The sequence below is a fragment of the Pipistrellus hanaki genome (assembly GCF_964339955.1).
Source record: "Pipistrellus hanaki genome assembly, chromosome: 18".
NCBI lineage: Eukaryota > Metazoa > Chordata > Mammalia > Chiroptera > Vespertilionidae > Pipistrellus > Pipistrellus hanaki.
Genome location: NC_140520.1, coordinates 9,229,391 through 9,257,179, shown reverse-complemented (window position 1 = coordinate 9,257,179; position 27,789 = coordinate 9,229,391). Strand labels below are relative to the sequence as shown.

The 27,789-nt window shown below is 51.0% G+C and overlaps 2 protein-coding genes across 8 annotated transcripts; both read right to left on the bottom strand.

Moving 5' to 3' along the window:
• Nucleotides 1-1,106: 1,106 nt before the first annotated feature.
• On the bottom strand, nucleotides 1,107-10,849 carry LOC311612955 (3 beta-hydroxysteroid dehydrogenase/Delta 5-->4-isomerase-like). 2 transcript variants are annotated; one of them, XM_084866374.1, is made up of 4 exons: nucleotides 10,491-10,849; nucleotides 8,957-9,108; nucleotides 6,991-7,155; nucleotides 1,107-4,287 (listed from the first exon to the last, which is right to left on the bottom strand). In XM_084866374.1, exons 1-4 carry the CDS (start codon nucleotides 10,502-10,504, stop codon nucleotides 3,476-3,478), a joined length of 1,143 nt encoding a protein of 380 aa, XP_084722500.1. In that variant the 5' UTR covers nucleotides 10,505-10,849; the 3' UTR covers nucleotides 1,107-3,475. The 2 variants fall into 2 exon arrangements, with proteins under 2 accessions (XP_084722500.1, XP_084722501.1); XM_084866375.1 differs by lacking the exon at nucleotides 10,491-10,849 and adding an exon at nucleotides 9,292-9,513.
• HAO2 (hydroxyacid oxidase 2) lies at nucleotides 10,621-25,962 on the bottom strand. 6 transcript variants are annotated; one of them, XR_014793386.1, is made up of 9 exons: nucleotides 25,804-25,962; nucleotides 22,403-22,541; nucleotides 21,748-21,899; nucleotides 20,655-20,938; nucleotides 19,360-19,569; nucleotides 17,285-17,443; nucleotides 16,851-16,920; nucleotides 12,993-13,295; nucleotides 10,621-12,832 (listed from the first exon to the last, which is right to left on the bottom strand). XR_014793386.1 is itself a non-coding variant. In XM_084866377.1 (8 exons), exons 2-8 carry the CDS (start codon nucleotides 22,531-22,533, stop codon nucleotides 13,240-13,242), a joined length of 1,062 nt encoding a protein of 353 aa, XP_084722503.1. In that variant the 5' UTR covers nucleotides 22,534-22,541; nucleotides 25,804-25,962; the 3' UTR covers nucleotides 10,621-13,239. The 6 variants fall into 6 exon arrangements, 4 of the variants coding, with proteins under 4 accessions (XP_084722503.1, XP_084722504.1, XP_084722505.1 ...); XR_014793387.1 differs by lacking the exon at nucleotides 25,804-25,962 and having other exon boundaries at nucleotides 22,403-25,196; XM_084866377.1 differs by having other exon boundaries at nucleotides 10,621-13,295.
• Between the last annotated feature and the right edge of the window lie 1,827 nt (nucleotides 25,963-27,789).

Genomic DNA, 27,789 nt, shown 5'->3' with positions numbered 1-27,789 from the left:
ACAGTGGAGTCCGGGAGACAGGTTAATAAGCAACCGCCCGGACCGTGACAGGTGCCTAGTGGACACACACACACACACACTGCTCCCCTCCCTGGAAAACCGGAGGCGCCTGCAAGCACGGAGAGGGCGGGTGCCAGGGGAATGGAATGTGCTGCAGACACAGTCACTCCTGTCCCTCACCTGTCCACAACCACATGACTTGTATTACCGAAGGCCTTTCAGTTGGCGAGATTTAAACCCAGACATTGCTTTCTTGCTACATCTATGTCAAGTTAGCATTGGATGGCAGCAAATGCCAGTTTTTAAATGAATCATTAAGTTCCGTTCACGGTGTCCTCTCCAGTGCCACACCTAGAGGGAGCCGCCTCAAGAATTGTGCGGTAACTATGCCACGAAAAGTCTGAAAGGACCCCACCAGTTTTAGAAATGGACAGTATTCCAGTCCCATGACGCCTTATAATAAAATTCGCCATTTGCGAATGAAAAAAAAAAAAGGGGGGCAACAGAACTGGAGGGTCCGCGAGGGGCTTGGGATCCAGCCAAGGCTCAGGAGTTGAACCCGTACTGGCACGCAGGCAGGTAAGGCCACGCTGGTGCCTTTGATGCCAGGGCCCGCACGGCGGGCGGGCTGCTGTGCTGAACCATCCTGGCGCTCAGTTCAAGGCGCTGCTCCGCTGCTGCCCCGCACCTGCCCGCCTCGCCCAGTAGCACAGCCGGCGCCGGCAGAGGGCGCTGCGGGGCGCGGGGAGGGGCGCCAGCTCCCGTCGCTAAGGTCGCTCTCAGGCAGGTCCCTGTTGCGCGGGATGCGGGATGCGGGGAAGAGATAACGGGCATCCTGTGGTGCTTGAGGAGGGCGCCTCCAACAGGTCAGGGAAGAGTCAACAGGCTGGGAGCCATGGCTCGGGGGCCAGGGCTGGGGGCCAGTCGTGCCCGCGGGGCGTGGTGCTCAAGATGAGCTGGTGGGGGCGGCTGGGATGTGGCGGGGATGAGAATGTGCGGCTCCCGGTGGCGTGTGCTCCTCCACCATCCCCCCCCCCCCCCCCACTGCTGTCTGGCCTGCGCGGCTTTCAGTGTGCGCACTCGGTAGGTTTTTTTTTTTTAACTTTTCAAAAAATATATATTTTATTGATTTTTTACAGAGAGGAAGAGAGAGGGATAGAGAGTTAGAAACATCAATGAGAGAGAATCATCGATCAGCTGCCTCTTGCACACCCCCCACCGGGGATGTGCTCGAAACCAAGGTACATGCCCTTGATCTGAATCGAACTCGGGACCCTTCAGTCCGCAGGCCAATGCTCTACCCACTGAGCCAAACCAGTTTAGGCTATTTTTAACTTTTTTTGACATCACCTTTTTTTTTTTTTAACTGTTCATGAACTACTGATTAGAGACTTTGACATCACCCTTTTTTATCGTTCATGAACTACTGATCACAGAAAGACTGTGCCAGAAAGATTTTAGTTTTGCACTTTAGGTTAATGCCAATATTTGAGAGTCAGGCCTGACAGAAAGCAGTAGCAAGTGCTAGGTAGAAGTGAAAAGAGAGAAAGACTGTATGTCTGAAGTGTTATAGCCCACATTTCCAGGGGCCTGATTTAAATGAGAATACCCCTATTTAGGTATAGGTCTTTTATGATCTTACAGATTTGAACTTGAAATTTGTGCTGGAGTTTAAGAACTTGATAAGAAAACAGCATTTTAATTTGGAAAATTGAGGGTAAAATGGCTGTTTAATTTCTTCATACGAGTAGGGTTTTAAACACATAGTGCATTTGACTATCTTACTTATATATTGTACCCTCCAAATATTTAAAAAATGTTTTACTGAGTTTAGAGAGAGAGGAAGGGAGAGGGAGAGAAACATTGATGTGAGACACATTGATTGGCTGTCTCCTGCATGGGTGGGATTGAATCTGCAACTCAGGTAACATGACCTTGACCAGGAATTGAACCTGAGACCCTTCAGTGTGGGGTTGATGCTCTAACCATTTAACAACACGAGCCAGGGCTGAATATATGTAGTAATTTTTAGACTCTAAATTTTGTGCTATGGGCCATGAGACTAATACAATGTATAGTAAATACAATGTATGGTATAGGAATGATAGGGCAGTTCAGAGTTTATTTAAGAAAAGCAGTAATAATTATTGTACCTATAATAGCCCACTACACTTTTTTACTAAAGCCTTAAGAATTCTTTTAAAACCACAGACCCTGCCATACTGTCCCATTCATGTGCAACATAGACGGAGCAATTTTCATTAATGCATAAAGTATTCGAGATTTTTTACATTAATTAGAGGCCATTAATTCTTAACATCCAAAGCTTGTCTTATAAAAAAAAGTAGAGAGGGGAAAAAATAGACAACTTTATTATTTCTGAATGGGTTGCGATGAGGTGGCAAACACATTGGGTGTTTCCCACAGGGACTTGGCCTTGGGCAGTCAGGCTTGTGTTGTGATCGATTAGGCTTTGATTATTGACCTGTTCGATTATTTTTCTCATCTTTGCCACTGACCCTTAAGTCTGTGAGGTATCCCCTTCCTTCCTTGTAAACATTGTAAAAGTCCATCTACTCTGTTGTCAGTGCTGACTGCATGCAGTAAAAGCATGGCTTTGTCCCTGTCCCCGTGACCGACTCAGATAACACCTGTGAACACTGAATGGTCATTCATGTCGTATCTGTTTCATTTTTTTGGTATTCGCATGTGACAGCTTTACACTTGTCCGTGTCATGTATGGAGGTGGTAAGCCAGCAATAGTAAGACTTTAATTAGAAAGGACCCTTGCCTTAAATTTCCCAGCAAGATAAAAGAAAAGGAACCTGCTGGCCATCAATATATCCACGCTTGGCTCAGAGGCTCAATTCTGCCACCTCCGGTGAACGCTAGACACTTGCTAGTTAATTGATTGGATGGCTGGAGTGGGCCTGGACTGATGGAAAAGCGTTCTGTGTTTCTGTGGTCGGATCCTGCCAGTAGACTGTAAGTGGCTCATTTACTGAAAGACCCCTGAGGGAGGTAAGACCGTGACGAGTTAACATTTCTAACTGCTTTGCCCTGGCCGGGTGGCTCAGCTGGTTGGGAGTGTCCAGGCAGGGCGCATACCCAGGTACAGGCAGTTTTTCTTACAGAGGATGGTGACACCTGAAAATAGAGGCAAAGGAGGGAGGTATGTATTCCCATAAACCACAACCTCCTTTGGGTGAGGCATGAAAAGATTTATTCTTTTCACCGAGTCGTGTAAAGGAATAGGAATTAAAAAAAAAAAAAAAGGATTTTGTAACGGGCAAAGGAAATGACACGAACAGGCTGGGCACGTGCCTGGCGTAGGAAGAAGACAATGACGTGGCATCTATGTAACGGGGATGCGGTGGGATCGGGGTCCAGGTCGCTTTCTGCACGAACCCAGACGGGGAGATTGAGAGCCACCCGCTAACCATACCCACACGCACCCCCTCGCCACCCGCCCGCCTCAGCGGGCCGTGGCTCTCCCGGCTTCCCGGTGCCGCTTCACCAGGGCGCCGATCCACGCCGCACAGTTCTGCTGGGCCTGCTCCCAGCTGAAGAGCGGCTTGTAGCCCAGGTCCCGCTGCGCCTTCTTGTAGGAGAAGGTGAAGACGCTGTTGAGCAGGGTCACCGTGTGGCGGTTGAAGGGGGGCCGGTACCGGCACACGGGCCTGAGCAGGAGGCTCACCATCTCCAGCAGGAAGCCCAGCCAGTACTGCAGCAGCACGGGCAGGCCCCTGCGGGCGTCCAGGCGGAAGCCCCACTCCCTGCCCAGCGCGTAGTTGAGCTGGTCGTAGCTCTGGGGCGGCGTGTCGTCGGCGATGTAGTAGAACTGTCCCCCGACGCCGGCGGCCCGCTCGGGGTCCCGCAGGGCCCGCAGGGCCAGGACGTGAGCCCAGGCCGCGTTGCCCACGTACACGGGGTTGACCACGGAGTGCTTGCTGTTGTGGGGCAGGGTGCCGTGGTTGCGCAGGGCCTGGTCCACGAAGCCGCGCAGGAACGGGCTCCCTTCCCCGTAGATGTACATGGGCCGCAGGGCGCACGTGGACAGGGTGCCGCCGTTCCTGAGCGCCCAGCCGTTGGCGGCCAGCACGGCCTCCTCGGCCAGCTTCTTGCTGTGCGGGTACGGGGCCGACCACGTGCTCTCCAGGCGCTGGTCCTCGCTGGCGTCCCGGACGACCTCCCGGTAGGAGTTGGGCCCCGCCACCTCAATGGTGCTGGTGTAGATGAAGACGGGCACGCTGGCCTGGGCGCAGGCCTCCAGCAGGATCTGGGTGCCTGCCCACGGGAGCGCACGTGGTCAGTGTCAGGACAGAACCCAGAGGACCACGCCCACCGGCCATGGCCAGCCCCTCCTTCCCCACCCAGGGTGGGGGTGTCATTGCAGACCAGGAGGGAGCCCTCCCGTGTTTCTCTGGCTGGCTGAGAGCTGACATGCCGATGCCACAGAAAAGTGCGGCTAGAAAGAGAGGCAAGCATGGCCAGGCGTTTGGGTTTCATGGGCCTGTGTGTGTGTGTGTGTGTGTGTGTGCGCGCTTCTGACTCTGGAAAAGGACCCAGGGTTGCCACTTTGTATTTTCCTGAACATTAGCAAATTGTCATTTCCCCCCCATCCTTACCATTAACGACAGGCTATTTAAAATAAAATAAGTTAGGAAGCTATACTGTCAGAATATGGACAGTCATAGTTCCTAGGCAAAAAGAGAACAGTTAAAGGACTTTTATCACACACACACACACACACACACACACACACACACGAGAGGGAGAGAGAGAGTAGAGAGAGAGAGAGAGAGAGAGAGAAAAAGAAAGAGAGAGACGCTTATAGGTAATAAGCACTCTTAAATATACATTGAATTGTCTGTATTGTTCTCCTTTGAAGGACCAATAAACACATAGTCACAGGGACCTTCCTTGGAGAGCCACTGAGCATGTTAGTGGGTTCTGGGGAGAAGCTGGAGGTCCAGGTTCTGCTCCCGATTGTGTGTCCCCTACAAGGCCAACCCTAGTTCTATCTGTGACTTCCCAGGTATGGAAAGTGGGGGTGATAACCCTCCTCCTACTGAGCACTGGGGGATTCTGCACTGGCCTTGCAGGCTGAGCTGGGGGAGAGGCAGAAGGGGGCGCCCTCTGGTGGCAATACCTATCACGGGGGGACCTGGCAGAATCCCTTCAGCTGGGTAGACTCTTAGCTCCTGGAAGTAATCCAGAGTGCCCTCCCCTCCTTACAAGGAATCTCTGGGCCAAAGCATCATTTTTATGTTTTGCATTTAAAACTCCCTTTTAAGGACATGGTGAAGTTTGATTTTGGGGAGAGACAGCTTCAATGAAAAATAACTTCAATCTAGAGGCAGAGACTATTTGGGGCTAATGCACCTGCAGAGGGAGAAGTGACAAGCATCACAAAGTATTTTCTAAGCCTGGGAATGACCTTGCTTTTAGCCAACGTATCATGTCTCAGGGATTTCACATCTGTTGTTGGAGCTGTGAAGGGTGGGAATTGTGAGGGAGGGCTGATCGCCGGACACTGGTTCCTCTCACCCCCTCCTTGTAGTGTGGGGGTGACTAGGGGCGTGGCCTAGTGGGAACTGAAGGGGTCTTTTTTTGTTATTATGCTGTTTTTGGCTAGAAACCCAAAGTGGATAGAGCGTCGGTCTGTGGACTGAAAGGTCCCAGGTTCGATTCCAGTCAAGGGCATGCACTTTGGTTAAGGGCACATCTCCCGTGGGGGTTGTGCAGGAGGCAGCTGGTTGATGTTTCTCTCTCATCGATGTTTCTAGCTCTCTATCCCTCCTCCTCCCTCTCTGTGATAAATCAATTAAAAATATATCTTAAGAAAAGAAAAGAAAAGGAGTCTGAGCACCCGGCACAGAGGACCGATGATGGGCTGGGGAGACGGGGTGCCGTCGTCCTAGAGAGGCTGGCCGCCGGGGACCAGATGGATGACATAACGGCAAGCCAACGAGTGGGTGAAGCCAAACCCTCGAGCAAAGGCGTCTGTATTTAAAATAGATGGGAAAGCCACACTTCTGAAAGAGCCGCCAAGCCTTTAAGGTGTGAGGACCGAAGGTGTATTTTGACACCTGGTTAGAACCAGTCTGTAGGAGGAGACCTGGCGGTGGGACGAAGAAGTGGTGTGAAGGATGATGGGATGCCATTATGGTTAAGAAGATGTTACAGGACGTTCAGTGCCCCATGACCCTGTAGTTCCAGACCACTGCACCAGCTTCATCCTGCACATGAAGTCCCGCCCACGGAATCCGGCCCAGAGCTGAGGCCCATGGCTGCTGACTGACTTGGGGCCACCTCATCCCAGTGCCCTTCATTCGTGGCTCCCCATGTGTGATCATCACCTCAGAGCCACACGGGAGGGCTAACATGATGACTGAGGAAGCAGCTAGGAGGCCCGGTTCCAGCCCAGGGGGGAGGTGGTTGAGTATCAAGTGTTGGAGGTTGGAGTTTAGTTCCTTCTCGATGGGAGCAGCGCTAGAAAGAGCTTCTGCAGCCTCTGGAGTCACACTGCTGTGGGTTTCAATTCTAGCTCTCCCTCTCTGGCTCAGGGAGCCTTGGAAGTTACTCAGCCTTTCTCATCCAATACCCAAGGACACCTGGCTGGTGTGGCTCAGTGGTTGAGCATCGACCCATGAACCAAGAAGTCCTGGTTTGATTCCTGGTCATGGCACATGCCCAGGCGGTGTGCTGAATCCCCACTAGGGGGCGTGCAGGAGGCAACCAATCAGCTGATCCTAGATGTTTCTCTCTCTCCCTCCCCTTTCCTCTCTCTGAAATCACTAAAACATTAAAACAACAACAACAACAAACCCAGAGGACAACAGCCAGCCCTCTCTGGGTTGGTAGTGCTAAGCGAAAGCACAGACCTCAGGTGATCAGCGACTGCTCTGCTCCTCCCTACCTCGTCCCGTTCTCCCAGCCTCGCCGGCCCACCCCACCCCACCCCACCTCCTCCCGAGGAACCTGTACCTTTCACGTTGACATCCATGATGGTCTCTCTCGGAATGGCATTGAAGACGTCAATGACGGAGGCGGCGTGAATGACAGCCGAGGTGCCCTGGCAGGCTCTCTTCACGAACTGCTCATCCAGAATGTCTCCTTCCAGCAAGGTCAGCTTGCTCTGGCTCTGGAGCTCTGTGTGAACACCGGCAGGTCACTGGGAGGCATCTTGGATCTGGGAGTTTCCTGATAAAGGTGGCATTTTACCCAGGTCTCCAAGGACAGGGGTGGGGGTGGGGGTGGAGGGGAGAGCGCGGAGAGGGAGGGAGGGAGGAAGGGAGGGAGGCACATTCCACAGGAGGACAAATAACCCGAAGCACAGAGATCAGAATGCATAGCGTTCATTGGAAATAGCAGGCATCTGTTTCCATGCATCTCCTTCCGAAAAAGAACTGGAGCAGTGCGGAGTCACGCGTGCCCGCAACACTAAGCTGTCAAAAGGACTCGGGGGAAGTCGCCCATCCATGGAGGAGAGGGGAATGATTGTGGAGAGTGGCTATACAGAGGACGGGATTCGGATTCCCTTCTGTAGGGAGTGAGGCTCTCGCGTGGATTTGGAGTACGTGGAGAAACGTGAACAGAGCTGTGTAGGACGCTCACCCTGGCCGCAGTGGCTTGTGGGGAGGGTGTGAGAGAAGGCAAAGCGGTGGAGAGAGCAATCTGAGTGTCGGGACCAAAGCACAGGTGGGGAGTGCGGGAGCCAGGGTCCCGGCAGCTGCGCTGGGCAGAGCCGGGGAGGGAAGCACAAGGTTGGACATGCAGATCCACTGTGACAGGTTCTGGTTCTCACTGGAGATGGGCTGAGAGGAAGAGACAAAGTCTCGGGTACCGGGAAGCTGGGGGAACCAATGGGGGGATTTAGGAGGAGCCCAAGCTCTGGTTAGCTGTCATCAGAAGCAGATGTCTGCCCAGTGAGAGCTTCCCGGCCTGGAGCCCAGGGCAGCAGCCACCGTGGAGGGTCTCCGGCTCCTCTGAGGCCCACTGGGGTGACCCGGCACTGGGCTACCTGTCGTTTGGATAAACACCTGCATTTATCCTGTGCTTCCTACTCTCCACTCGACTCCCATAGTCTGACTTCCTTTCACAGCTGTCTCAGGACATGGGCATTCGGATGCCTACTTTCCAAGCGAGGGGCCTGCGGCTCAGAGAGGAAGGGGAGGTCTCAGTCACACAGCCTCCCCCCTGCCTTCAGCCTCGCTCACCTTCCCTGGCCACCCACGGGCAGGACCGGCCCATTTCTGGGGGCAGAGTAGGGGCAAGGGCAGGAGAGAAACTGCTGGAGTCAGCCTGAGAGTTCAGCTTTCTCTGATGAGGGCCCCACGTCTGCCCTCTGCCCTCCCTTCCTCTGCCTGTTGTTTGCTGCTGACTTCAGTAGACTGGGTCAATGGACTCACTATATCCTGGTTTTGGGGGTAGGGGGTGTGGAGGCTGGAAAGGGGGGCAGCAGGGGAGGGGAGAAATCCCACACCAAGGAAGGGAAGAAGTCCTACCTACCCCGCTAGCCTGCAGGGACACAGAGCAGCCAGGAGAGGGCGCTGTGGAACCCCCGGTGGTGGAGCCATGGCTCCGTGGACATGTGGCTGCTTGTGTGGTGTGCGTTGGGTGGGAGGCAGGCCCAGAGGAAACCTTTCAGGCAAACTAGTGGTTAAGAGCACGGACTCTGGGCGAAACCGGTTTGGCTCAGTGGATAGAGCGTTGGTCTGCGGACTGAAAGGTCCCAGGTTCAATTCAGGTCAAGGGCATGTACCTTGGTTGCGGGCACATCCCCAGTGGGGGGTGTGCAGGAGGCAGCTGATCGATGACACTCTCTCATCAATGATTCTGACTATCCCTCTCTTTTCCTCTCTGTAAAAAATCAACAACAACAACGACAAAAGAGCAGACTGCCTGGTTCAGGCTTAGCGCTGCCATTTCCCCAAGACCCAAGTTCACTTACTAGAGAATTCCTCCTGCAATTCTGGTCTGAAGGCTTTGTCCAGCGCCCGGATCTCCTGCAGCTCTCTCTCCTCCACCAGCAAGCTGATGATCCTCTGGCCCAGGAATCCCCCTGCGCCCGTCACGAGGCAGCTCCAGCCGGCCATGGCACACCTGGGGACCGAGAGGTGCCCTCCAGAGACCGGGAAGCTGGGGAGCAGGTGGGGCAGAGGCCCACCCCGAAGAGGCCTACCCCCCAACAGAGGCCAGGCGGCTACAGGTGCACACTCCCCTTCCTTTCCCCCAACCCCTCCGCACCCACGACTCCTTGAGAGAAAGATTTGGAAAAGCTCTGACCTGCTGGGTTGCTAACGGTCAGCGGGAAGAGCCTGAGCCTGAGTCTGTCCCCTGGAGGCAGACCGGAGTCTTGTGCCCTCCCCTCTGGCCTGGCCTTTTTATCGTGGCCTCTATCTGCTCCGTGTCATCGCTCACGCCTGTCCCAGGACCCCTCCTACCGCAGAGTGCGGGACTCCAGCCTCCATCTCCTCTCCCTCCTGAGCGGGGGAAGAGAAGGCCAGCCCCAAGGCCACCGCGATAAAGATGCTCGGGGGCCGCCCTCAGCTGGACACCCGCAGGGGGCGTTGGCTGTGGGGGAACCACAATCTGAATTTCAGGGAGATGAGACGTCTCCCAGCGCAGTGGGGGTTTTGCCTGTGAAGTAGATACGCGCGCGTGCGTGTGTGTGTGTGTGTGTGTGTGTGTGTGTGTATTTTAGTTCCCGTCTCCTCTCTCGGGGTGTTGCCATTTTGCAAAGCTGAGACATTTGCAGTGGTGGCAGCAGCAGCTCCAATCACTATGCTGTACCGGAGGAGATCTTTCCCACCCAATATATCCAGACATCAATTTTGCTTCCCCCCCTCCCCGGAGAGGTCTGGGGGAAGCTGTCCAGTGATAACCGCCACGTCTATGGCCTGTGTCATGAGGTTAGGGGTCTAGTTGTGTTCAAAAACTGTTGTATGCTTGACTAGTGTTTCTATTTTATACATCTTTATCTCCCCATGAGGATTAGCACAGTGTACGGCACATATTAGGGAATGAATGAGTGAATGAATGAATGGAAGGATACACAAACAGTCCAGGACTCTGAACATCTTAGTGTTTTTAGTCCTTCGGTTAGGTCTCGGTGTTTTGGTGAGAAGCTGTGGTGCTGGCCTGTGAACCTGACCAGTGCTTCCCGGTCCCCTACCGCCCCCCTTAGGTGGGACAGGGTGGCTACAGGGGGGCTGGGTTGGGTATTTTCCACCTCCCAGGGAGGTTAGGGTCTTGCTAAGAGCAGGGGGTTCTAGTGGGCACATTTCAGAATGGTTCCTTTCCCCTCCTCCTGCGGGAAGCTCTAGGGGAGGTGTGTCCGGTTGTCACTGAGAGAACCAGGAAGTAAACCAGGTAGAATTCCCGGAGGAAAAACAAAAGCCTGGGGGCATCCTGGGATGGGGCCCGCCCTGGAGTTTTTAACTTTCAGACTGGTCACCTCGGCAATTACAGCTCGGGTTTCCTACCGTATAGCTCTCATGGAGGTTTGTTCACAGATTCCCGCTCAGGTAAGTTGTGATTCCCTGGGTCTGCCCGTCTCTCCAGTGGGGGGCAGTGGTGTGCCCTGTGACCTCACTTTTCGGAGGGACTTGGCGGAGTTGTTAAGTTTTCAGTTTGCTCAGCTTTTGACTTCTCGTTAGGAGTGGAGACCTCTAAGCTCCTCACACTCTGCGTTAGGAAACGGAAGTCCTCCTGCCCCCGAGTTTTCTTGTCAGTCCAAGAGGGTTGGCGTTAGGGTTTGACAGAAGAAGACGGGGTTGCGCGTAGTCTTGCCAAACTTCTCGAGGACAGTGACGCGGGAATCTCCGTCAGGCAGCCTGACCCTGCAGTGGCTTCTCAGCTGACTCTCTTTATCAGAATGCGGGCTTATCTCTTAGATGCCAAGTATTTCATTCCATTATTGAACACATTCCAGTGGAGAAGGTCACCTGCATTCTAGCACGGAGGCATTCTGACTGGCCCAAGAGCGCTTCCCCCCTTCCCCCCCAGCACAGCCGCTGGCAGTACCTTATGTCTTTGCTCCTTTTCCTTGGGCTCTTGGATCTAGCCATCTGAGTCCAGAAGGAAAAATGACTTCAGAAAAAACACACGTGTGTCCATGACCAAAAGAGTAGACACCCAGGCAGAAGCACACAGGGAGGATTTATGCTAGACTCTCCTGGAACGTCAGTGAACTCCATTATGTCCACAACTTGCTTTCACGATGCTCCCTCTCACTCCAAACCAACCTGGAATGGCTAAGTCAAGCGCCCAGCTGGTGATGTTAGGGCTGGCCATCATGCCTGCTTAGAAGTCCTCATAAGTAAAGTTATCACAGAGAAAATTGGGGGATTTTACAAGTTCGCCAGCCAGTAAGGTGATCAGAGCATCGAAAGGTTCAAGTCGGTGATGCGTGGGCAGACTGAATAGCCATCTCAGACGTGGATGAAGGAGATTTGAGTTTATTTAAGGAAAGTGGGGGCTGGGGATAGCCAAAGGGAAGGGGTACACAGCACTGGGCCAAAGGGTCTTGGGTCCATGATGGCAGCCAAAATATACTTAGGACCGTGACAACAAGGAAGGGCACAGAAGAAGCACAGAAGAGGATAGGGTGAGCTGCTCTGGCTCACTGAGAAGGCAGAGAACAGCAGGCCTTAGAGACAGGCTCAGGGGGTTAGCAGTGCCACTGCCCATTGCTCCCCTCATAAGTCTTGTGGGGTCACGTAAAGGGAAGAATGGGAGAGGGAATGGCTCTAGGGGAGACTGTGCACTGGGTCCTTTGTCCTGATCATACTTCTCCCTCTCCTGCCGGTGGGAATCTCAGGGGAGGTCCCCGGGGAGGGTCTGAACAGAATATCCATGATCTTTCCTCCTGTGCTCTTCCAGGGTGGTGGTGGTCTCCACGGGGTGCTCGGTGCCAGGGCAGGGAGTCACTAGCCAATGTGACTGGTCTGGAGGCAGCCATGGCGTCACTTCTCTGCTTTTGCTGCTTCTCTGGGCCTGGAGCTGAACTATAACGGAGGCCTAGATGTGATCTTTAGGAGGATATGAAAGACAGGGGTCCAAACCTCATGCAGAGAGATGCCAGGGGAGGACAGGTCACCCTGGGGACAAGGTTCTCACTTTCCCAGTTTTGCCCCTTGCGAGGCACCCAGGCTTTCTGCCCTGGGGAGTCTCTGCACCTGGTGCATCGTCTTGCTCTGCTCATGTCTAACAAGCATGAAAAAAAAGAAAAATCTGACTTGTGAGGTTGTGAAGGGGTTAAAAGAGTGGATGTCATTCTATCAATGATTTCTCTGGTTTCATGCCATAGTTTCAAGGCTGTTTGGTACTGAGATATTCTCTTATTTCTAATGTGAAAAGAATAATGAGACCAAAGCTGTGGACGTGACACAGATGGAGTCTGAGGCAGAGCTCTGAGCTCTAGAGGTGAAATCCCGGAGAATGGAGGTCTAGGAAGGGTCCCACGCTCCGCTGTGCGTGACGCTGCGTCCTGATAGGGGCCGGGGTGAGGCCGGGGAGTAGGCCAAGAAAACACTGAGCCTATGTGACTTTCCCAAGCCACCCCGTCTGCCAGTGGCAGTCCTGCCTCTTAATCCCTTGTCTGCATGGCTCCGCAGCCTCTTTTAAACCCTATTATTTCCCTGGTATTTTTAGAGTGGGGAATGATTTTTTGTTGGGGTGATACTTTATATGTATTGCTCTTCTGTCCAGAATGCAGATGCCCATAGATGTTTCATAGAGATGTAGAGGATATTGCAAGAATTTCATCCACTAGTCCAGTGGTGGGCAAACCGCGGCTCGAGAGCCACCTGCGGCTCTTTGGCCCCTTGAGTGTGGCTCTTCCACAAAATACCACGTGCGGGCGCACACGTACAGTGCGACTGAAACTTCGCGGCCCACGCGCAGAAGGTGGTTTTCGGCCTGGGCGAGTCTATTTTGAAGAAGTGGCGTTAGAACACTCAAGGGGCCAAAGAGCCGCATGTGGCTCTAGAGCCGCGGTTTGCCGACCACTGACCTAGTCAATCATCATTGACCCGCCCTTTTCCTTCAGAGGGGGATTTCGGGCGAGAGAACAGCATATGAAGAGCAGTGAGGCAGAGGAGGGTTTGGGGCCGGGAGGTGAAGTGGTTGAGCCGCTGGATGGCACAGGGCCTGGGCAGGATGGTGCCACACGTAGGCTCTGGTCTGGTCTTCCCGTGGGCTGCCTCGGCAGTCCTGTCCCCAGCTCTTTCCTTACAACCTGGAGAACTGGATCAGGTCCTGATTGATCTCAGCAACCGACCGGCAGCCTAAAAGAACAAGGGGTTCGAATGTGGATGAGCCAATGGGAACAGGCCCTGACTTGCAGCTGGTGCTCACCCCGAGGCAATAGTACGCATCCAGAACCAAGGATGCCGTTCTGTTTGCCTCAGGAATTATTCCAGGAGCCTGTGCATGGGTCCTCTTTGGGCATTTTTAAAGCAATGCGTGTGTGTAGTAGATACCCTTCACCTTGATCTGGGTCCTGATAGGCTCAGGTAGGACGTGCATGTTAAGGAGGAAATGAGTCAGGGACAGCTTAGGAGATGGGGTATTTCATGTCTTCTAAGGAGGAGTTCTGAAAAGTGAAACCCCCTCTGCAGTAAAGGGTCCTCATTGGAACGCAATAGGATTGGAGCTGAGATTACACACGGCGGCTCCAGAAAGGGACTTCAGATAAGTAGAAGAGGCTTGGCTGAGCTGGCTCAGGGGTTGAGTGCTATGAAGCAGGAGGCGACGGTTCGATTCCCAGTCAGGGCACATGCCTGGGTTGCAGACTCGATCTCCAGTGTGGGGCGTGCAGGAGGCAGCCAATCAGTGATTCTCATTATTGAAGTTTCTATCTCTCCCTTCTTCTCTATAATCAATAGATATATTTTAAAAAGCAGAAGAGGAGGGAGAGAGCATCTGGGTGGCTTATGGGCTGGAGAACTGAGGGCTGAAGGAAGCAGTGAAATCTCCCTGGCGATGAGAAGGCTGCTGGAATGGAACAACAGGATGTGTAATGTCCGCCTGGAATTTCTTTCTGTGCCTCTGATGTATGCCCCTTCACCTCCCCAAACACAACTTCAGCAAAATGTGTTCCTCACAAAAAATATGACTCAAAAGAGGGTCTGTTCCTCAGAGTGGAAACAGAGGAAGGAGTTGCCTGCCTGGGTGACTGCGCACACAGAACCTGCACGCTGGACTGATCGGCAGATGCCACTGTGCGGGCCTCGACGGCTCTCCCAGGAGGGACAGTGATCTCAGAGCCTTGGGCTTCCACCGGGCAGAGAACGGGACTCCCAAGCAGGCAGACCTCCTCACGGAGCACAGAGATCAGGACAGGCTCTATGGTGATGTGCCGCAGGAAATTAGTTAAACTGTGAAAAAAGGGGGGTTATGGAAAGTAACCTCACAGGGTGACCTGATCAGAGATTCCCAGCTGGGCAGAGCATGGTGGGGAATCATACCCGAGGACATACTGTCTTCAGTAAAAGGTTGAGCTTTGCCTCAGCAGCCCTGTCCATGCTTTCTGTGCCTCCCGGTTCAGGCACCTTTGCAAAGCCCTGATGCCTCTTCTCAGAGGCCAGCTCCCGGGAAAGAGCAGGCAGGGTTAACTGTTCTGTCACCCGCCCCCATGTGACCTTCCCTCCTCAGTTCCAAATGCGTAAGGGCAGCTGGCAAACTGTCTTTTCTTGGAAGCACTTATCTCTGTTGGAAATTTCTTTCTTTCGAAACGTTCGCCTCTCTTGCATCCAGGCGTACGTGCCCTCCGTTTGGCTCGAATAAATCTTTATAAAAACCCTCTCCCGCTTCGGATGAGGGATGAGAACGCAGTGAGGTCTGTGCAGCCTTCAGGTGAGGGGATTTATATGCGGGCATTTTGTTTTTTTTTCAAGACAAATCATTTTAACCTTTTTGCAAATATAAAAATTTCAGAAAACTGGTCTCCCAGCTGGGAAAACCAATACTTTTCAACTCCTTTTGTTTTCGGCAATAGTGTTACAGGGTTCTCTTCCCAGGGCTGTGGTGTCACAGAGATATTAGGGGGAACTAGCACACATTTCCAGGGGAGTTAGGTGATTCCTGACTGGCTGCCTCCTGGCACCCGTTGTAGGTAGCGTTTACATGCCTTGTGCAGGGAGGGAATGGGGAGTGACACCACCTCTGGGCTACACACTGAGGATCTGTATTTTGCTGAGCTCCATCAAATGCACAGTGGCCCCCCCCCCCTCTCCCCTGAGATCCCCTCTCTCCAGGGAGGAGTCTGGGGGGTGTCTTACCTGCAGCAGTGTCTCTTACAGGATGCCCAGGGATGCCCTTTAGTCTGGTTTCCTATCCTTTCCCTTCCTCTCGAACCCTCTTCTCTGCCCCTTGTTTGGTTGGGATCACTGCTGTTTCTATACACTTAAACAATACATCTCCCTGTAGAACACATGTGTCAAACACAAGGCCCGCGGGCCAAATCCAGCCCGCCAGGCCTTGCAATGTGGCCCGCACCTCGCTGTCATCACTGCACTCCGCTGTCAGTTTATGACATTGTCAGTTTATGACTGTTCAGTAAACCATTTGGCCCGCGATTTAGGCTGGATTTTAGATTTTGGCCCCTTCTCTGATTGAGTTCGACACCCTTACTGTAGAACGATCAGAAGGAAGAGGAGTACAAAGAGTCGGGCACAGAGTGCCCATAATCCTGATTTTCCTTTCCTTTTTCTGGCCAGTCATAAAAGGTGTCCCAGAAATAGTTTTCTGTCTCAGAAATAGTTTCCAGCGGCCATTAACACAGGAGTGGTGAACAGGTGCTCACTTTGGTGGCATGATGAAGCTTTGTTATTGAGTTTCCCATCAGGCTATTGTGAAAAGAAGTTTGGACACCAGTTTGCAAGAAGTGGGGGACACGTGGGAGGAGGACAGTCATCTCAGCCTCCTGGAATCCACAGACCTGCAGGTCTCCCCACCCCTCCCCTGCGGCTCCCAACATGCTCTCAGTTCCCACCCCTCCCTCAGGGGAGGAACTCGGTGACGTCGGGTCATTTGGAAATGAGTTACTTAGAAAAATACAAACTAAAAACGTCAACCCAAAGGCCCTTGAAGAGGAAAGCCAGCACCAGTAGTTGGGAACCACTGTTTTTGGGAACACTGGGACTCCAGGCTTTGCTGAAAACGTACAAGTTTTTATGAGCGCCACTCCACAATAATTTCATTTTTGACCGAAACCCATGTAATTTTGAGACACGTGTGTCTTGCTGTCTGTGGTTACAGAGGACAATGCTTCTCCTTCTCCCTGTTTCTATCTCTCCTGGGTCCCTCTGTACTTCCTCTTCGACATAATTTCTTGACTATTCACAGTCCATGAGTACTGTTTTATACTGACACCCAGAGCCACACCCAGAGAGTCTGATATGGTCTGAACAGTCCAGAGCAACCTGCAGGCCTCACTCCCATAATGTGACACTACGTTGACCTTCGTACACCTTAATCACGGACAGCAGAGCTCCCCGTGGGCAAGGACCAGGAAGTAGGAGCCGTAGCTTTTGTGTTTCCTGCAGTCTGTCTTACAGAGGTGACTGAGAATGTGCTAAAGCTCTGAGGATGCTCACTGATGCATTGCTTAAAAGAGCAGAAGCTTAGGAGCAATCCAGATGTCCAACAATAGCAAGTTTGTTATATAGACTGTGCGTTCATGGTTAAGATGTGTCAACGACAAACCTTTGTCAGGGACATGTCTTTCCTGCTGTCTCTGCTGGCGTCCCCAGGCTGGGGAGCGGCGGCTAGAAGGGGAGCCCACCCTCCTGCTCCTTAGACCTCCCGCTTTCAAATCAGGAAGAGAGTCGGACACTCACCTGTAAGGGCCATGGAAGTGTGGAACTCATCCTTCAAAATGCTCAAAACTTCCCCAACACCATGTTCTCCCTGAGAGAGAGAGAGAGAGAGAGAGAGAGAGAGAGAGAGAGAGGAAGGAACATTGTGATCATGAGCTGATATAGATTCTATTATATAGATAGGTGTGCTCAGAGACAGGGAGGCGTGGTGAGGAGCATGGGTGATCAGTGAAATAAAGAAACGCCAAGAGGAGAAGGGGCGAGGGCTCTGGAAAACGTGCAGCGCGCTGCAGAGGAAGCCTGGGGGTGCGGGCCAGGTGGGACCCTTCTCTGGGACTCTGCGGCACCTGGAGAGATGGTAAGCTGGGGTGGGGGGGTGGGGAGGAGACCACAGAAATGCACTCGGAGGAACGAGGAACTCTGTACCTCCGGGTTGGCCTTCCCTTTGGGCTCACCTTGCAGGCAAGACCCCACAGGACCGGTCTCCCCAGGAAGACGCACTTCGCCCCCAGGGCCAGAGCCTTGAGCACGTCGTTGCCCGTCCGGACCCCGCCGTCCAGGTACACCTCCAGCTTCCCCTTTACGGCAGCCACCACTTCCGGCAGGGCGTCCACCTGGAGCAGAGCACACGCGGCCCGAGGCTGTCTCAGCATGGAGACCGCGGGCCCTCCGCAGCGGGGAGAGCCAGGAGTCTAACCCCGTAGCTTCTGTGTTTCCTGCTGTTTGTCTTACAGGAGTTATTGAGGATGTGCTAAAGCTTTAAGGATGGCCACCGAGGCATTGTTTAAAGCAGAAGAAGCCAGAAGCAATAGAGATGTTCAACGATAGCAAGTCTGTTACATAAACCATCCTTTTATGGTTAAAGAAGCACAAATTGCCAGTTATAAAAGCAGTCACTGGAACGTAGAGGACAGCCTAGGGCAGTGGTCGGCAAACTCATTAGTCCACGGAGCCAAATATCAGCAGTACAACGACTGACATTTCTTTTGAGAGCCAGATTTTTTAAACTTAAACTTCTTCTAATGCCACTACTTCAAAATAGACTCCCTCAGGCCGTGGTATTTTGTGGAAGAGCCACACTCAAGGGGCCAAAGAGCCGCATGTGGCTCTCGGGCCACAGTTTGCCGACTACGGGCCTGAGGAACATAGTCAATGATATTGTTTTGATAATGTCTTATCATTATGCTGTGCACCTGAAACTAATGTAATATTGTATGTCAGCTGCAATTGGAAAGTAAATTTTAAAAAATCATACATTGTCCATTCATACTATTAAAAATAAGGGAATATATATTGAAATAACATGATGCCCTTAATATATTTGTGTGAAAAAAAGAAAATTAAAAATATGTATCATTTTAAAACCTAAAATGTTGTATGTGCATTAAAGAGTTTATAAAAATAATTCCAAAATTATTGCCACTAATGATAGTGATAAAAATAGGGGTACCTGTTACTTTTTTTGGCTTTTGTATGTTTTATAATTGCACTGCATATGTCCTACATATATAGTAAAAAGGCCAAAAATAGAGAGGGAAAAAAATCCACTTTCTTCAAATGAGTCAAGCAGCAATTGAAGAATCTGGAAAACAAGCTTCATGAAAATACGTATCTTCATGAAGATAAAGCAACAATGAATTCCAATTTAGATGTTCTTTCCTTGCCTCTCTCCTCTTTATTTTCTTTCCCCAAACTCCATATCTAATGGACATAAATCCACTTTATGGGAAAAATTACAGAGTGTCCTAAATGTTTACAAAGGAATCACGGGGCATTTTAAAGTTGTGATGAGAAGAACGGTTATCTATCAGGGTAAGTGACACACTGTTCCTCCTGAGTTGAGTCATCTGAGAAAATGTGAGATTGCGATCCAGGCAGTCAGGCAGCCTTCCTGCTGAGTGCTTCTTCCCGGAGGCTGGGACCTCGGTGCTTGGGAAACACCTCTAACAGCAACCCTCCCCCAACCCCCCCCTTGCAACGACTTACTGTGAGAACTGGGGATGTTACTTAATGTCGATGAACTCCAGCACCCCAATCTGCAACATGGGGATACTAATATTGTTGTGAGATTTAGGGATAATAAACGTAAAGTGTATAAAAACAGCCTGCTACACATGAGGCTATTATTAAAAGTCCTTAGCCTGGCTGGTATGGCTCAGTGGTTGAGTGTCTATTTATGACCTAGGAGGTCACGGTTCAATTCCCATTCAGTGTACATGCCTGGGCTGGGGGTTTGATCTCCAGTGTGGGGGGTGCAGGAGGCAGCTGATCAATGGTTCTCCCTCATTATTAAGTGTTTCTATCTCTCTCCCCTTCTCTTTTCCTCTCTGAAATCAATAAAAATATATTTTATAAATAGGGTATTAAAAAAATCTTTAAAAGGTACACACATACCAACATAAGTGATACGAGAGAGGGGACGGTGCACTCCAAACTGCACAGAGTACTTTGCTCTACAGACACACACACACACACACACACCCTCCCTCCCTCCCTTCCACCCTCCTCCCTCTGAGGTCCTCCTCCTTACAGAAGCAGGAACGTCGTCCAGCTGCCGCCCTCCGTGGTTGGAGACGATGATGCCCTGCACGTTGTGCTTCACGGCTAACTCTGCGTCCTCTTTGGTCAGGATCCCTTTCAGGATGATGGGCAGGTGAGTGATGGTCCGAAACCAGGACAGGTCATCCCAGCAGAAGGCGGAGTCGATGGGAGACATCTGTAGATACGGCACTGAGCTTCTCTGTGGGGATAAGAGGAAAGCCTTAGTCCCGAACTCCTTCAACACCGCTTGATCCGGTCCAGCGATGAAGCACACTCAGAAAGTGAGTGAACGCTTTAGGAGCTTGAAAAGAGGCGCTATCAAACCAATTCTAGCTCCTTTTCTTTACAAATATAATTTTATACTTTAATTGCTTACTCATTCACCGTTATTGTTTCCCTGTTTCCTTATGCCAGGATCTGGGGACACAAGACAGCGGAGACACAGTCCCCATGTTAAAAGAACTCAGAGTTTAGTGAGATGGATAAGCAGAAGCATGTATAGGCCAAATGGAACACATTCCGGCTGAGAGAGGCACAGGACAATGACAAAGAAGCAATACTTCAATGATCCTAAGTCGTACAGTATGCGATAGTGACCCACCTAATAGCCAGAGATAAGGGTTCCCGAAAGCCTCAAGGCCAAGTTGTGTCTGACTTAATGAGTAGGACTGTTGAGTGTCTCCTGGGGGGTATCGCTGGTACCCACTAACTGAAAAGTCTGGGGTCCCCATCGTCACTGTAGCCAAGGAATTCCAACTTGACCATGACTTTGTCTCTCTGGGGATTCCCACCCCATCCGACGGTAGGATTTTAATGGGTGAAGTGCTGTTTGCCGTCATCGAGTCCAGAGATTCCAAACACCTGGTGCTCCCTGGATGAGTTCCAGGTGTGCAGAGAGGTTGATCCCCCCCTCCCCCGCCATTTCTCTGGGCAGCAGGGTGAGGCCTGGGCTGGTTACACCCCAAGGGCTGGTCGCCTTTGCTGTGAGCACCCCGTCAGAGGGTCAGTTTATCAAAGTGTGCCGCCCCAAATGATCATTTTCTAAGTGTGCCATGAAGGAGAAAATGCTGGAAGACCCATGCAAAATCCTTCTTATAGCTTTCTCAGTGCTCAGCCCTGGCCAGAACACTTCTGGTGACAGATCGGACAGCTCCAGGCTGCATCACCAGTGCCGGGCACAGGGCAGGCGCTCAATGCATTCTTGCGGAAGGCATGAAGGGAGGAACCCCGGAAGGGGCTTTGCCCTCTGGAATGCCCGCCCATTGGGCCTGGTATCTTTCCTACCTCCTGAGGTGACCCGAGATCCTTCAGCAGTAAATTTGACTTCAAGTTCAGCTGGTTGCGAACGTCATGTCGCCTGTTGCCAAGTTTGGGCACGTCCACGGTGATCACCAGGGCTCTGAAGCCCAGGGATTCGACCCGCTGGACCAGCTGCTTGTTGAGCTGCCGATCTCGCTGCACATAGAGCTGGAACCACCGGAAGCCTCTGGGCGCCGCGGCCACGATGTCTTCCAGGGTGCGGCTGGCGTACGTGCTGGTGATGTAGCAGATGCCGGCCGCCTGGGCAGCTGCAGAGCAAATGGCACAACTCAGGGTGGAGGCAGGGGCATTCCAGGCTGGGGCGAGAAGCCCCGGGACCTGCACTGCTTCTGGCCAACCTGCCCTGAGGGTGAAGAGAAGGCCCGACTTACTTCTGTGCCCTGTGGGGCAGGGTTAGAAGTGGTATTTGTTGTTGTTAAGATAGATATATTTTAAAATTATTGATTTCAGAGACAGGAAGGGAGAGAAGGATAGGAACATGAATGATGATGTCCGGCCGGTGTGGCTCAATGGTTGTGACGACCTATGAACCAGGAGATAACAATTTGATTCCTTCTTTTCTTTCCTCCCCCCCCTTTTCTTCTTTCCTTTCTTCTCTCTCTCTCTCTCTCTCTCTCTCTCTCTCTCTCTCTCTCTCTCTCTCTTCTCTCTCTCATTTAATACCTTCATATTGATTTCAGAGAGGAACAGAGAAGGGGAGAGAGAGAAAGAAACACTAAGATGAAAGAGACTCATTGACCAGCTGCCTCCTCCACGCCCCACACTGGGGATCAAGTACACAACCTGGGCATGGGCCCTGCCCAGGAATTGAACCATGACTTTCTGGTTCATAGGTTGATGCTCAACCACTGAGCCATGCTGGCTGGGAGAAAATGGGCATTTTCTCAATCTTTGGGGAGGTGTTTGCAAACATAGTGTTAAGCATTCCTCTCCCCACCCTCCTTCATGCCAACCACGTGCTGTCCCTCAGCCCCTTCTCTGGAGAAACCCCGGAGCTGCCAGCCCTGTGTGAAGGAGGCCTCCCGGCCATCATGGGCCTCAGTGGCCTGGTCCGCACCTCTGGCCGTGCTGGTCTCTCCGTCGGGCCAGGCCAGGCAGTGGAAACCCGTGGGCGCGATACAGATGGGGGCGCTGATCTCCTCCCCTTGGATTGTGGTCCGGGTGTCCACCTGCGACACGTCTCTCAGGTACCGGGGCCGGAGGCGGAGTCTGCGCTAGACAACAAGGAGGTTTTCTGTGGGTGGGATTGTCTCCGGCACCGAGGCGCTGCCTGGTGCTGGGGCCTCCAGATTCCTGCTGCAGGCGGAGACCAGACTAGGCCCCCGGAAACCTCTGGTGGGGGACCACTGGCTGGTAGCTAACTAGGCAGCACAGCAGACTGGAGGCTCCTCTCCTTCAGGGAGCTTCTCCCAACCCTGATTCCACACGGACCCCTCTCCTGTGGACCCCACAACCCTCCTCGCCCCCTCTGTGGTCTGTGTCTCCGGGAGACTGACTGTACTCATTCTGCAGAGGCACTAAGATAGGCGCTCTCTCCAACCTTCCTCTCCCCTGTCATCTGCCCCCCCCCCCCCCAAACCCCACCCCAAATAACACAAAAGCCATTCTATATCTGCTCTGGGCTTTGCAGGCAGAAACCAGGCCTGCTCCCTTCCCTGGAGCTGTGAACCAGGCCCTGAGTTCAACCGCAGAAAAGATACAGGAGACCAGACTTTTTAAACGCTGCGACGTTGTCGTGCAGGGTGAAGCCTTCCCCAGCGCCTCCTTCGATGTAATCCCAAGTGGACTTGGAGAGCCGCTCCCGCGCGTGGGCCTCAAAGTCCGTCACACACACCAGGGACATTGCTGCACCTTCAGAGGAGAAGCCAAAACCAAACCACCAAACCCAGTGAGAATAATTCAGAGGGAGAGGAGAGGGCAAAGGGGGCTATAGCACGATTTGGATTTATGATTGACCTTTTGTGTTCTTTTATTTTTATTTTAGAGAGAGGGAGAGAGAGAGAGAGAGAGAGGCATTGATCAGCTGCCTCCCCACACTCTCCATCTGGGGATTGCACCTGCAACCTGCGAATGTGCTCTGATGGGGAATCGAACCTGTCACCTTCGGGTGTATGGGCTGGTGCTCCAGTAAACTAAGCCACCCGGCCAGGGCAGCCCCCCGTGTTCTTTACCTGGGCAGAGGCAAATGTGCTGTCAAAGGTGCAGCCAGCCAGCACACCTCCATGTAATCTTCCCTACCTTCCCGCCTTAATTTCAAATGCATAAAAGTAACTGCAAAACGGCTATCCTCTGGAGCATCTGAGATCTTGCTCCCTGGCACATGTAGTCAGCTTGGCTCAGAGAAACTCTCATAAAAATTCTCTGCAGATCTGGCCACTTCTCAACGCCCAATGTCTCAACAAATCCCCTCATTACACGCACACAGAAGTGGCCTTCTGCAGATTGCTAGCATAGTGATGCTTGTGTCTGGTTCCAGGAAAATGGCTCAGCCTCACTGAGAATTACCTCACTCAGAATATTGCGAATTATATAATCTGAAAGCTGCTTAGAAATAAATAACCCAGCATCTTTATATACCAAACACAATTTTTACCACACTTTTTCTACTGGTTTCTTCTATCTACTTCCCTGTGAAGCAGACATTAAGTTCTCTCTCTCTCTCTCTCTCTCTCTTCATTGGAAGAGAATGAGACAGTTAATGATTACAGAGCAAGGCCCAGCACCCTGCCATCTGCTAGTCTTTACAGATAGATGTTCTCCAATATCAATCTCACGGTGCACAGCCACATAGTTGATTCACATGAAGCACTTGCTACATGGCATTTAAGAGAATTTCCTAGGGTGAAAGCACAATTATGATGCATTTTTTCTTTTCTTTTCATAGCATGCGTAGAGCTCAGGAGAGTACTGAGCCCGTTATTTTCCTTAGAGGTAAGGCTGATAGTGGAAGAGAATGACAGCCTTGTTCAAAGCTTTCCCTGAGTTTGGGAGGCAGACTTAGCTCTGTATGTTTTTATGTATTTCAGTTTGATCCATACAAGACTTAAAGGGACGATCTGGGTCATCTAATGGTTTGTTTGTGTTCCTGTTTTCTTTGATCTCTATTCAGATAAAGAAGAGGAAAGAATAAAAGTCTTTTTCGAATGAATATCCGTAGCTAAGTTAAGCTCATTCCATTTGTTTAGGCTTTTTGCCTCCTGGTAAACAACAGTGAGGTACAACTAGTGTACCAATGATATACTAGCTAACGTCTGACAGCAAGGACGTCGTGTGGTATCTGGTGCTTACTATCTGAGGTTCAAAGCTCTGCCTGACTGAGGAAAGGGGCAAGGACATGGATGAGGGCTGGAAAGAATCTCAAGGCAGACCTTGCTTTTGCAATATTGCCATTTAATCTAATGCAGTTAGATAACAAGTCATTTTCCTTTGAAGGTTTCATAGGACTTGTATGATTCATATGATCCATGTCTTTTTAGGAATTCTGGGTATTTTCAGTCGCCTGGGACTCCAACCTGCATTTTAATATATTTTATTGATTTTTTTTTTTTTTTTTTTTTTTTTTTTTTTTTTACAGAGAGAAAGGGAGAGAGATAGAGAGTTAGAAACATTGATGAGAGAGAAACATCCACCAGCTGCCTCTTGCACACCCACTACAGGGGATGTGCCCGCAACCAACATACATGCCCTTGACCGGAATCGAACCTGGGACTTTTCAGTCCGCAGGCCGATGCTCTACCGCTGAGCCAAACCGGTTTCGGCCAACCTGCATTTTAAAAGCATTCTTTCCATGGGAAAATGGGTGCTGAGTTCTAAATACAAGGCTCCCAAGTAGAGCTTTGGGACTCAGTTTTGTTGTCATGTGGCGAATTGTGTGCTGTCTGTCTGGTGTGGAGAACATGCAAGGCATGCTGGGGAACAGGGACCTGAATGCTCACTTGGGTGTTTTTTAAAGGTTGGGAATTTTCTTATTCTACTGAGCAGTGGAATAATTTGATTACACAAAGACAGCAAGATGGCTCCTTAGTAATAACGATGACAATAAAATTGCAACCATTTATTGAATGCTGTGTAAGTTGTTTTATGTGCATTCATGTTCCAACCCTTAAAACCCCAAGCACAATTGTTATGCTCTGTACTGCACAGATGGGAAACCTACAGGTCAGGGAGAATAAAATACTTGGCCCACCTTTGCACACTGAGTACCGTGATCGGACTCCCACGGCCTAGCTCTTCAGCATCAAGGGAAGAAGCAAACCTGTGCAGCCAAGTTTGGCTCATGGAGAGCGTTGGCATTTAAAATGCGCAGCTTTGCTCCCTTCCATCAACAAAACCAAAATCCAATCAGAAAGGTGAAAGGTGTCATCATTTAGCTGGTCATAGACAAGGACACATTTAAATCCATCTACAGAGCACTCGTCTAATCAGCGTTCCACTTGATGATTACAGTAACCCGGCAGCGGCCATGTCACTGTTTTCCTCTGCCTACGACCAGAAAGCAGTGGTCAAGGCATCAAGTACCCCCCCCCCCCCCCTGCTGAGGGCAGGGCCTGCACCTTTCAACTTTTCAGAACCTTTTCTTTTTTTTCTTTTTTTAAATATATATATATTTTATTGATTTTTACACAGAGAGGAATTGAGAGGGATAGAGAGTTAGAAACGTCGATGAGAGAGAAACATCGACCAGCTGCCTCTTGCACCCCCCAATGGGGATGTGCCCGCAACCAAGGTACGTGCCCTTGACCAGAATCGAACCCAGGACCTTTCAATCCGCAGGCCGACGCTCTATCCACTGAGCCAAACCAGTTTCGGCACAATTTTTCAGAACCTTTTCAAGTGAACAGATTTTGACGCATGCTCCCTCCTAAGGGTCAGTATGCTGCCCGGTGGTTCTAAGACTTGACTCAACGTAACGTCTTCTTTCTGGAGCGTCTTTGAAGAGAAGCCTTCCTTGGTTGTCCTCAGTGTCCTGTCAATATGATCCCTTTTGGCCACCTTGTAAGTTCCCAGTTAGAAGCCACAATGCCTCACACAGTCTCTGGCCTCTGTCCTCGCCCCGCTTGCCACCTCATCTCCTTCCCAGTCCTAAGCCCACAGGAGACACCCAACCACAAACCTGACTCTCAGGTAGGTCCTCCAGGGCTCACGGAAGTGGTGTCTAGAGGCAGCCACTGGAAGCCTGACTCACGGCTGGATGAGGCAAGAAACAGCACATCACAGCCCACAGCAGAGTGCAGAAGAGGTTCAAGGCTAAAAGTTAATCTTTTAAAGGGGACAGTATTCAGCTTTGGAAGTAAATGAGCAACTAGGCCAGAGCAAGGCTAATTTGGAAATGAACGTTTTGTGCTTTGCAAAGTCACCTCAGATGTCACTGAAGTTCATTACAAAAGGAAACTTCAAAATAAAAGTTACTTATTTACTTCCAAACCTGTATTTCCCCAATTGGTCCAAGATGATTGGAAGGAGAGAGTGGGTGATTGCAACTGGAGAATTAAAAAGCCCCTGTGATGTCAAGGGAAGCTTGTCTGGGGAGGAGGGGATGAGAAGGGAAGAGGAGCCACCTCCTGGGAGCCCCAGGCTGAGAGCCAATGAACCCAGTCAGGGGCGTCTGAGGGCCATGCTGTGTAGGGCTCTCCTGGCCTGACAGAGATTTTATTTTTATTTTTTAAAATATAATTTATTTATTTTTTACAGAGAGGAAGAGAGAGAGATAGAGAGTTAGAAACATCGATGAGAGAGAATCATCGATCAGTTGCCTCTTGCATCCCCCCACTGGGGATGTGCCTGCAACCAATGTACATGCCTTTGGCCGGAATAGAACCTGGGACCTTCCAGTCCTCAGACCGATGCTCATTCCACTGGGCCAAACCGGTTTCGGCAAGATTAATTTTAAATCAGTGTTTTGGATTTCTTTGAATAAATACCCAGAAGTGAAGTTGCTGGGTCATACAGCAGTTCTATTTTTAGTTTTTTGAGGTATCTCCATACTGCTTTCACAGAGGCTGCACCAATCTGCATTCCCACCATCAGGGGTTCCCTGTCCTCCCCATCCTCACAATTGTTGATTTAATGATGGTAGCCATTCTGACAGGTGTGAGGGGATATCTCATTATGTTTTTAATTAGCCTTTCTCTGATTAGTGAGGTTGACCATCTTTTCATATGTCTATTGGCCATATGTAGGTCCTCTCTGGAGAAGTGTCTATGCAGGTCTCCTGCTTATTTTTTTTTAAATAGGATTGTGCTATTAAGTTGTATGAATTCCTTTCATAGTGTGGATAGTAACCCCTTATGAGATGTACTATTAGTGAATATCTTCTCTCATTCTGCAGGTTGTCCTTTTGTTTTGTTGACAGTTTCCAGTATTGTACAAAAACTTTTCAGTTTGATGTAGTTCAATTTGTTCATTTCCCTTGGGGAGACATATCCAAAAAATATTGCTAATTGCCTATGTTTTCTTCTAGGAGTTTTATGGTTTCAGGTTTCCTATTTAGTCTGTAATCCATTTTGAGTTTATTTTTGTACCAGAGGCCCGGTGCATGAAATTCATGCATGGGGTAGGGGGATGTCCTTCAGCCCGGCCTGCACCCTCTCCAATCTTGGATCCCCTCCTTGGATATCCGGCTGCCCTGAGATTAGGCCTAAGCAGGCAGTTGGACATCCCTCTCACAATCTGGGATTGCTGGCTCCTAACCACTCGCCTGCCTGCCTGCCTGCCTGCCCCTAACCACTCCCCTGCCAGCCTAATTGATGCCTAACTGCTCCCCTGATGACATAATTGATACCTAACTGCTCCCCTGCTGGCCCGATTGCCCCTAACTGCCCTCCCCTGCTGGCCCGATCACCCTCAACTGCCCTCCACTGCCAGCCGTCTTGTGGCGGCCATCTTGTGATGACGTGGGGCAGCCATCTGTGATGAGGGCCTGAGGGTCAATTTGCATATAACCTCTTTATTATATAGGATAATATAAGAAAGTGGTCTAGCTTCATTGTTTGGCTTGTTACTGTCCAGTTTCCCCAAGACCATTTATTGAATAGACTGTCCCATTGTATATTCTTGCCTTCTTTGTCATAAATTGGCCATACTATAGGCATGGATTTAT

Bases quoted from the DNA above. Each gene is read 5' to 3' on its own strand.
- LOC311612955 (XM_084866374.1), bottom strand. The intron at 7,156-8,956 runs GTAAGTGAACTT...GTGTTCACACAG, and splicing joins ATTGCAGGAGGAATTCTCTA to AGCTCCAGAGCCAGAGCAAG. The intron at 4,288-6,990 runs GTACAGGTTCCT...TCCCGTGGGCAG, and splicing joins CATGGATGTCAACGTGAAAG to GCACCCAGATCCTGCTGGAG.
- HAO2 (XM_084866377.1), bottom strand. From the start codon at position 22,533: ATGTCCCTGGTGTGTGTGACGGACTTTGAGGCCCACGCGCGGGAGCGG. The intron at 21,900-22,402 runs GTCTGGTCTCCT...TGTCTAGCGCAG, and splicing joins AACGTCGCAGCGTTTAAAAA to ACTCCGCCTCCGGCCCCGGT. The intron at 16,921-17,284 runs GTGAGCCCAAAG...TCTCTCTCTCAG, and splicing joins TGTGGGGTCTTGCCTGCAAG to GGAGAACATGGTGTTGGGGA.